Source organism: Aythya fuligula, chromosome 7, assembly GCF_009819795.1.
Source record: "Aythya fuligula isolate bAytFul2 chromosome 7, bAytFul2.pri, whole genome shotgun sequence".
Lineage (NCBI taxonomy): Eukaryota > Metazoa > Chordata > Aves > Anseriformes > Anatidae > Aythya > Aythya fuligula.
This window is the reverse complement of record NC_045565.1, coordinates 30592340-30602363: the sequence shown is the minus strand read 5'-3', so window position 1 is coordinate 30602363 and position 10024 is coordinate 30592340. Positions and strand designations below refer to the sequence as shown.

At 46.4% G+C, this 10024-nt stretch overlaps 1 protein-coding gene across 1 annotated transcript in view; it reads left to right on the top strand.

Moving 5' to 3' along the window:
- Window positions 1-349: 349 nt before the first annotated feature.
- Window positions 350-10024, top strand: part of SHTN1 (shootin 1) — a 59500-nt gene continuing 49825 nt past the window's right edge. The window contains exons 1-2 of the mRNA XM_032190902.1: window positions 350-455; window positions 8371-8423. Of these exons, the coding sequence (XP_032046793.1) occupies window positions 398-455; window positions 8371-8423 (111 nt within the window). The 5' untranslated portion in view covers window positions 350-397. The remainder of the gene's footprint in view (window positions 456-8370; window positions 8424-10024) is intronic.

The following is a 10024-nucleotide window of genomic DNA, read 5'->3' as shown; positions in this document are numbered from 1 at the left end:
GGCGATCTTGGCGGTCTCTTCCAACCGAGGTCATTCTGTGAAGGCGTGCGAAAACCCTCGTTAACCGCTGCCGCGTGTGGGGTGTTCCCTTTTACCCCCCGACCCCTCGGGGAGTCCCGGTGAGCCCTGCTCCCGCCTGGCCGCCCCGAGGGGAGCCGTGTGGCGGCGGGGCCGCTGCCGGGCGGTGTCGGGGCTCGGTGCAGCTCGGTGCCGCCGCCGCCCCCCGCACATGCTCACTGGGGCTCCGCGGGAGTCTGGGCATGTGCAGAGCCGGCACGGGCCGGGCCGCTCGCCGAGCCCGCCCCGGGGCTGCGGCCGCCGCCCGGGGGAAGGGGAGGGGAGGGGAGGGTGCCAGGTGTGAGCGGCGCTAGGTGTGGGCGCTGCGGAGCGGAGCGCGATGAACAGCTCGGACGAGGAGAAGCAGCTGGAGCTGCTGGCCAGCCTCAAGGAGCGAGGTGAGGGCCGGGCTCTGGGATGGGCTCCGAGCCGGGAGGGAGGGGGGCTCGCCCTGGGGCAGCGGCTCCGCTCCGCTCCCCCCCCGGTACCGCCCCGGGCTGGGCTCGGAGCGGCCGGTGGGGGACGGGGCGCGGCTTGGGGGCGGCTCCGCTCCGGGCTCCGCTCGTTTCTAGGCCCCTGCAGGGGAAGAAACAAAAAGCCTGAGCGAAATGAAAGAGCTGGGCACGGAGCGAGGGAGATTGGGGTTGAAGGGGGGGAGCTGACACGCTGTGGGTGCTCCCCCCCGGGGTGCTCTGCCTGCACCCACCTGCTCAGGGTGGGCACCGAAGTGATGGGGGCGGAGGGTGAGGGGCTCCTTGCATGGGCTGAGGTGCTGATAACCTGGGTTTTAACACCTCGTGGGCAGCCTGGCTGTCAGGCTGGTGACACGCCATCAGCTGCGATGGGTGACACCCCAGGGTGACAGCAGGTGACAGCGCCCTGGGACGCCACCTCAGCAGCAGGGCTGGGCAGCTCCAAGAGGTGAGAGTCTAGCTGTCCGCAGAGCTTCCTCAGGAGGGTTACCTGCACGGGCAGCTCCTTGTTGTGTCTGAACTTTGCGTCTGTCTGCGCCTGGTGCGTGTCAGGGGCTGTCACGCCAACCCGTCCCACGCCTCCCGGTCCAGGGCTAATCCATGTGCAAACTTCCCTTTAGTAGCTCAGGGCCAGCCCTGATATGCCGTGAGGTTCTGCAGAGCCTTTGTAGCTCCGGTGTAAATGAACCAAATGCGTTTGTCTCGGGCTGGTTGGGTTCCCCGTGTGAGTCACTATCCGGTGGCGAAATCCAGTGCTACAGCCTTATGGATGGTCAGCTCCACCAGTGCAGTGCTTGGCTGGAAAACTAAAACATTGTAACATTCCTTATTCTGTAAGAAAACATGGAAAAGAGCTTGGATGCTCAGAAGGTAGCCCACTTTTCTACCTCCCCTGGTCAGCCTATGTCCAAACCAAGCTGGTCTAGAACAGCTTCTACCTTGTCTGGTTAAACAGGAGCTTCCCTTAACCAAACTTCAGGTGGGTATCTGTGATCGCTGACCTTGGTATTTCTTTTTTGGTTGTTCTCATCCACTCAGCACTGGAAGCTCACAATTGTTGGCTGCCCCCAGATATGTTCTGCCTTTCGAGGATTACAGGTGGTTTAAATCTTATGGTCATATTTATACCATAAGACAAAAATAAGACTAAAAAGCTGCTTTTTTCCTGAGTGACTGCTTCCTTCCAGTACTGTTGGCTCTAGAAGAGTTCTCTGTGCCAAAACGACAGTTGCTAAAGTGACAATAATCAGTCGCTAACAAGGCAGGTTTGGGTTACTCTTCAGAGAAATCCTAGCTTCTTGAAATTGGTTGGAATTTTCTTGTTGACTTAGTGGGACCGGGGTTTCAGTTATGAAATCTGAAAGTCTTCTGCTTTGGTAGGCTGAGTCACCACTGGTGTGTAAAGAAAGTTTATGAGACTCCAAGAGTAAGTTCAAAGGAAAGATGCTGTAACTCTAGCACTGGCTGTCCCAGATCCCCTTAATCTATTGAAACAGAAACTAACAGGCAGATCCTGACCTGTAAGGCTCTGTTCTTGATGGACGTTCCCAAAAAGTAGGATTGTTAGTAATTTGCTGTGAGACTAGCGAGTGTTTTTTGTAGTGGTATGGCTGGCTATAATTTTTTCTCCGTTCCACTTTCAGGTATAGATAATATTACTCTGAAAGTAGGTGCAGATGATGGAAGGATCTGCAGTCCCTGAACACCTGGGGTGCTGGGTGTACCTTCTGTTCAGGAGCCCTGTAGTTACAGCATTTAAAGTGGAACGTGGCTTCAGGTTACTGTAACATTCCGGCCTGTTGTCAGGTTTCTGGATAACACCCATTGATTTGAAGCAGTTTGAAGACATTCATTCCATTGCCCTGGTTCAGGCTCTCTTTCAGGAGGTGTTTTCCTAGTCTTGAGAAACAACCTGGCACGTAACACCGGGTAGCTGCAGAGGAGAAGGCAGCAGCCCGTACGTGGCTGATGGCTGTAACATTTCTACTGCTGCTTATCCTTTTCCCACCAAGGTCGGCAGATCGCACCTGAGGCAGGTGTTTCACGGCAGCCACACAATTCTCCGTGGCAGCTGTGACACTGACTGGTGTCTGGGCAAATCCACTTGGCTGCTGGGCAGGGCTCTGAGCAGCAGCAAGGACGCGGAGGCTGTCTGTGAGCGTGATGTGCTTGTCTTTCACCCGTGCCGAATTTTCCAAGTCCTGCATAGCAGAGTTGGACACCTGACACTGCTCCTTCGTCAGTTTGCTCTGTTACTGAGTCTGAGGTGAGCATCGTGGAGAAACACGATCTCTGCGTTGATAGTTAGGACTTACAGAACTAAAACTCAAACAATACTTTAAATAGCTCTGAGATGGCTTAATCAGATAAAGCAGATCTGCTGTAAACATTAGTGTTACCTAAAGGTACTCTCAATGATATCTCCAGCAGGGCATCTTTCCATTTAACTGGCCCGTATAATCCCTGTGGGTGAGACTCTAATTTAAAACCAAATGCTTCTGGAAACAAAATGAGGTGGGCAAAACCTTGCCTTACCAATGGCTCGGTGTAGGACCCAGCAAACCAGCCCAGCAGCTGCCCTAGCCATGATCGATTTCCAGCATGGAAGATTGCCCCGTTTGTCCTTGGTTTGATTGGCACTTCCAGAACTTTGCCCTTAAAGAAACGCGTTCAGCTGCGGTCACATCTTCATTCAATTGAAAACAGTAGCCAGCAACCAGAATATCTGGAGTTACATCCTGCCTAAAACTACACCTGCCACTATCACAGTTAAATTTCTGGTGACTTTGCTAAATTACTGTAGTTAACTAGTGTCAACTTTTTGCTACTGTTAACTACAGAGATACTAAATATGATTTTCTTCACCTATTTTAAAGGTCTTATTTTGTGTTTGTTGGCTTATTTTGTTGAAGTGTGATGATTTCCAGTCTCTAACCCCAGACATTGAACCTATGTTTTTTTGGTTTTTAGATCTGCTCATTCTCTTGAAAAATAAATAAATAAATAAATAAGTGCCAGAAACTTTGAATATGTCTTCTAAAGGACAGACTACCAGTGTAGCAGAAATATCTCAGGATATCACTTTCACAGCAAGAGCTCGTCAATATCACGTAATGCAGTTTGACCAACTTGGTCTTTGTGGCAGAGCAGTAACTTTTGTGGCCAGGGGAATTTCTTTACTCAGGGTAGGATATCTTGTTGGCTGCTCTGTTCTCTTCTGTAGTCACCTGCTCTTTTTTTCCCACATACCTGTGTGTGTGCCTGTGTACACAGTAGCCATCGTTTCCCAGCAAAACCCTTCCTGCTTGAACGCTTTCTTCATCTGTTAGCGTCTACAAGCGTTTCCCACTTCAGTTGCTTGTGTGTAACCACGCCTGATTTTCAGAAACTTGTGAAAGCAAATCTTTCCGTATGAGCTGAGTAGGCTTTATCAGCCTGTAGTGTGTTTATTTTCCATTTCTGGCATACAGGGAGCCATAGGACTGCAGGATATATATTTGGAGTCTCGTTAAAAAAAATCTTAGTACATACTTCTACAGATTTGAGTAAAATTAAGGCATGTGGGAACACGGATGCGGTATCTGACTTATTCTTCGTTCTTAATGCTTGTCTTCATATTCTTACGTGTGATTTTTCTTTCTTTTAAGGAACTGCTTGGTATCTGAACCTTACAGCTTGTCTGTGGCAAGTGCCACCAATGCCACGCTGCATCCTGCTGGGTTTGCCTGGGTTTAGCAGAAGGAATCTTTGCAGAAGATCTTTGTGCATGAAATGGGGAACAATGGAAAAATCCAGTCCTTTGACCTTTATTTTCACTCCTGGCAGCAGTTCCCAGGTCTTGTGCATGCTTTGCTCGTCAGCAGATCGCTGCTTTTTGAGAGAGGGTTTGTGCAACAGGGTTGGCCCCACTCTCTGTTTTCCAAGCACTCTGGGATGAGGAGCGTGGCAGGAGCCACCCCGATGAAGCTTCTGGTGTCGTCCTCCTGCAGGGGCCCTCCTCCCTTTAAGGATCTGTCCGAAGCTGCCAAAGGCCAGGTGTGAATTCCCTTCTCCCAGCAAAGTGACTCCGTTAGGATAGCTCATCTCACCCAGGGCACTGCAGGCTTTGGCTCCTGCCTGTGCCCGCACAGACATGCCTGCATGCGGTCCAGGGAGCAGCAAGGAGAATGCCCTGCTTTTTTGGACAGCTCTGCTAGCTTGTTGATAAAGTAAGGGTGAAATGCTGAAGCAGCATTACGGGCTGATCTGATGTGGGAGGGATCTCAAGCTACTTGAAGGCTGCCCTGGTTTACAATATAAAAGCTAAAATATAGGAGTGCAGCGTTTCTAAGGTTTTTCTTCTTCCTATTTTTTAATATGCAGGTTTAGAAGGGAGGCTGATTAACTTTTTTATTATAAAAAGAGTGGGAAGTCTCACCATCTCGCTCTATACCTGAAGGTGTCTTTTCTGGTGGTTCATTCCCAATTATAGTCATTATACACTTCTCCCCTCATGACCTTGTTTTAGTAATAAGTGCAAGTCCAGGTTCGGGAGACAGGCTGACAACTAAAAATCGGAAGACTGAGATATAATTAAGGGAGACGTGGTACACAGAGCTACCTGCTTAATTGGGTACCGACGAAATCTGCTGATGGGTGCTTCCAGGACAGCCCGTCCTGGCCAGGGAGCAGCTGGTGAGCGAGCAAGGCCGTGTTATGGAGGAGCAGGCTGTGCTTGCCCGTGCTGTCTGTTCTGTGCTTTGGCTAGCTTAAAATAAGAACAAGGCTGGCTACGAGTGTGTTTTGGGTGGGTTAAGAGCTGTAGCCCAAAATATTCTGTTATTTTCTTCCCAAATATTTTGTTTCCTTAGTCTTGAAATCAACTCGTCGTGTTGCCTTCAGTCTGCATGAAGGTTGTCTGAAGCAAAGAAGTGCCACTGGGACCCTGCTAAATTATTTCCATAAGACTGCTGTGTATCAGGAATAATTCTGTTAAACTGAAGTCACTGTTAGTAAACGGCAGTATCTCAAGGCATCTGATGCAGATTTAGTAATGTTCTTCAGGGTTCACTGGAGACCAGTGGCTGCAAAATAGGAATTTTACTGTCAGTATGTGTTACAGTGAAGGTATTTCAAGAAAATGATGTATAGTTCTGGAATTTTAGTAGCACCTTTGGTAAAGCATCTTCACTTGTTTGTTTCACTCACCACTAATCTTTATTCTAGGGTAATTTAAGTATAGTGTGATCTGAATGAGTCAAGATGAGATGTACCAAGTTTTCAGGTGTGCATTGTGTGAGAGCCTTCGCAGATTAAGGAGAAGTTCCTGGCTCTCAGAGGAGGGTTAGGCAAGTCCTTGTAAAACAGCGTATGTGGTTTGTCAGTCTGTCAAGATGAGGATACCACCTCTAATCTGCCAAAGAGGTTTCCAAGGCTAAATGATCTATTTGAGATTTGCAGCGTATGAAGTGATGCCTGGTTGCTGCTGGTATCGGCTGTCCTAGGACAGCTTTAGAATGAGGAGATCATTACCACCTTTATGCAGGTTAGTGCTTCAGTAAACCTTACCCAGGCTCTTGACTTTTTTTGAGGTGGCCTCAAAACTTCATTGTACATAAAACACTGGAAAAGCTTTGTATAAAATCACTATTTAAAAAACAAAAAACAAATAACAAAAACAAAACAAAACAAAACAAACCTTAATGCAAAAATAAACACAACAAATCCACCAGCTTTCCCATTCACTCTTCATTAATTTTGAAGTTCTCTTCTGCCTTTGTGGAGAAGTTGATATACAGCAGAAAACGTGTGGTCATGTTTAAATTATGATTTCAGTTTCCAGGCCTGGTAAAAAGAGCAGTTTCTTCACTAGTGTTTAACAAACCGATGCTGAAAATCCAAAAGGTGGGATCTGTATGGAAGCATCATCCAGAAGTTGCTTTCCATGAAGAAAGATGTTAAATAAGGTACTGGAGCCTTCCTGCTTGCTAGCTGTATTGAAGGAAATATCATTATTAATGACGGTTAGGGGTTGCTATTGGTAAAAAGACACCGGAGAAGGCTGCAGCTTGAGCTTGGCATGAAGCAAGATGATTTTGTGTTTTTATGCCATGGCAAATGCACCGTGCGTTACAATCTACAGTAGGAGAGGGAAGGGCTTCCTCGGTCGTGCCTGTTACCTGGGGTGCCAGGGCGTTGTGTAAGCTCATCTCGTGGGGTGCTTTGCGGTGACTTGTTCTCATGCCTGAAGGGCTTATGGCTTCAGAGCTGTTGGGTTGTGGAGTGCGTGGGGAGGGCTGTCAAGGGTGGGACAGGGCTGTGTTTGCATTTTTCAGTCGTTCGCAACGCGGTGCGTGGCAAGTAGCAGTTTGCCTTAGGAAAGGCAAGCAAGCACTGACAGCTTTCCAGTTCCAAGAGGCTGTATCTGGGGATACAGCTGTCATCCTTGCCTTGCCTCTCGGTGCCAGGTGCTGGAAATCTCTGCCTTCCTTTTCCTAAGAGGACCACAGAAATGGCTTCACAGGGGGATGGTGATCGAGTGGCATGGCTTTTACGCTCCTGTGCAAGTGACCTTGGAGTAAAGAAGGCCACTTTGATTATTATTTAAAAAGAAAATAAAATTCTGAATTGGTGATGAGAGTAATAGACACGGTTAAGACAAGCAGAGCAGCAGTGTCTTGGCAGCTTTCAGAAGTGAGTTGAATTCGTTTATTTCAACAGGAAATTAATTAACGGGAAATAAACATTAGTTTATTTCAACACTGGTGATAGAGGAGAAAGGTAGTACAAAGTAGAACTTTATTTCTAAGAGCTGCTTGTTTGAAAGTCTGGATATTTAAAGCTAGAAGGGAGCAGCAGGTTTTCACGTGGCTAATCCACCAGACTCTGCATGTTTGTGCCTTCAGATGTAAAGTGAGGTGTGAGGTTTAAGAGAAACATCTCTCAATATCTAACATCTCTATCAGCTGAAAGCTATCTATTCCAACCCTTTATCCATTTATAATTAAGATGGCTTAAAATAACACTGGTGTAGTAGTGTAGCTTTCATGTATATACAAGAAAAAATTTGAAGGGTGCTTGGCTTCTTTATAGTAACAATAAAATCTCTGTGGCCTTGAAGGCCAAATGGTCCATATGGGACACGCTGAAGGAACGATAGGATCAGGAACCTGTGGCAATGAAGGTATATAGCAGGCATACATAAATAAGGCATGAAGGTAGTAGAATGAGCGGTTCACTGTATATTTTTGTGTGCCCTTTTTAAACTGGAAGCTTAATTGGTAGCTGATAACTGTCTCTGTGTGCTATTTACTGGTTTAAAACAACAGACCTCCAGCATCCTGGAGGCTGATCCCTTCCCTGCTGATCTCTGCAGCTGAGTTCTTGTGTGATCTTGGGTAAATCATGCAGTCTTTTCATGTCTCCGTTGTGGGGTGTAAAAGAAAAATGTATAAGGTGCCCAGCTACTCTGGAGGCACACAGGTGTATGTATGCATAACAGCGCTGCACCAACCATGCTTTCTAGCATTGATCTGTAACCTGAGCCAGTTCGGGTTTAAACTGGTGTCTGCAAGGCAGTGCATTCACCTTGTAATTTCTGAACTCAATCAATAAGATTGTTTAACTCTCCATTGATCAAAAATTGATTGTTTTGGGAGCCACCATCTTTTTCAGACACTTTCCAATTACTTCAATTCTAAAAGGATATCCTGTTCATCCATAGGCTGTTAATGAAGTTTATGACCTATGTTATTTAAGAAGTGTGTGCAGATAGCCAGAAGAGCTTTAAAATGAATGAAATCGCTAATCTGAGTAAAAGAGAGACTGCAATGTTAACCTTTTCTTTATTTTTCTTTTATAGCTATTGGCGAATATGAAGAGCTTAGAGCAGAAAATAAGAAAACGAAAGAGGAGGTTTGTATCTCAGGATTATTTCTTTAATACTTAAATACTACATATCAGAACACTGTATTAACAAAGAGAGGTTGTCGTCTGCTTCTGTGAGCTCAGCTGGTTATTTCCAACAGCATCACTCATCAGTACGTCTTGTTTTAGGCAATAATGTAAGTAACTCCCAGCAGCTGTTCTAGATGTTCTACTCCAGAAAAGTTACTGTAACTGTGTATATGTAAATCACTGCTGCTGTAGCTGGTTTGTGTGTGGTTACAGTGTCAGCATGAAACAACTCAAGCCTTTAGATATTCTTGGGACAACTTGTTTCCCTTATATCAATACATTGTTTCATAACAACTTGATTTGCACACTGGAACTTGCTGAAAACAGAAGAGAACAACCCCTGCCCTTGCTCAGCCCCTCTAAAAATTCAGAATGTAGGAGTATGATTGCTGGAGGTACTCAGTCCTCTCTCTCCACAAAATGCCTTTTAATAGGAGAGGAATTTGTCTTATCTCAGTCTGCACAGCGGTACTGCAGCATCAAACAGCTTTGCAGTGTATCACATATCCTTTTGTGAAATATGTACGCCTGGCTAACTTGAAAAGAGACTTTGAATGTGTGGGCTGAACTTCATATGTTACTGCAGGCTTTATTTTTTAATGTGTGGAGGTCCTGTAGTACAAAAATAATGTCCACTTTCTGGGTTGTCTATTGCAATTCCGATAAGCTGCTTTCCTAGTAGGGAAATTAAGCACATTCGGCAAGGTCACTTCTCACCCAGGACTCTTGATCATTGAAGACACTTCTTTTCTGTGAGGGAACCAACAAGAAGAGAGAACGTGGAGAGAGGCTTGATGGCAGCATTGTGCTGTGTAAACCACTGTCAATGTGCAAAAGGGTTTTAGCAGATAACCTGCCAAAAGAAACTGTGGCCAGTGAAAGTCCCTTATTAGTTCTAGGTAGTGAGGAGGGCAGCGGCAGCACTGCTCCTCTGTGCTGTAAACAGAAATCTCCCCTTCCTCCAGTATCAGTGAGCTGAAGATGGAAGCTGTATGCTAATTTTCAAATCTGTATTAGGTGCCAGGACATGTAGGTTTAGCTTTGTTTTTTTGTCAAGTCATTTCTGAAGGGGTCAGTTTTAGCCTGCTTTTTCTAGATGTTGCAATTCAAGGCTGTAACCTTGTCCTATAACTACTTTCTCATTATTAAAGAAAACTTGAAGCTTATCTTCACATTTCAGCAATCATTATGCCTACATCCACCGAGCTCAGCATATTCTGCTTCACTCCCTCTTACCTACTGACTTTCTTGTCCCTTCTGCTGTGCTTGTCGCTGCATTCCCATTCTGCTGTCCTGTACCAGACCCTCAGATATCCCAGGAAACTTGTCCTCTATGTTCACTACCTGGAAAACTGTGGCAGTTAACTTCCTAGTGCTCAGGAGAAAAGGAGGATAAAAACGAGGCAGACCAGGAGCCCATCTGTAAGGGCTGTAAGATCATGTAAAAGACCTCCCCAGAGTGCTCTCCCGGCCTCCAAATCATTTGTAGCACAGGGACTTGTTGAGCTGTCTGTGTTCTCTGTGTGTTCTGCCCTCAGCAGTGCTTTCTCTCTTGAGTT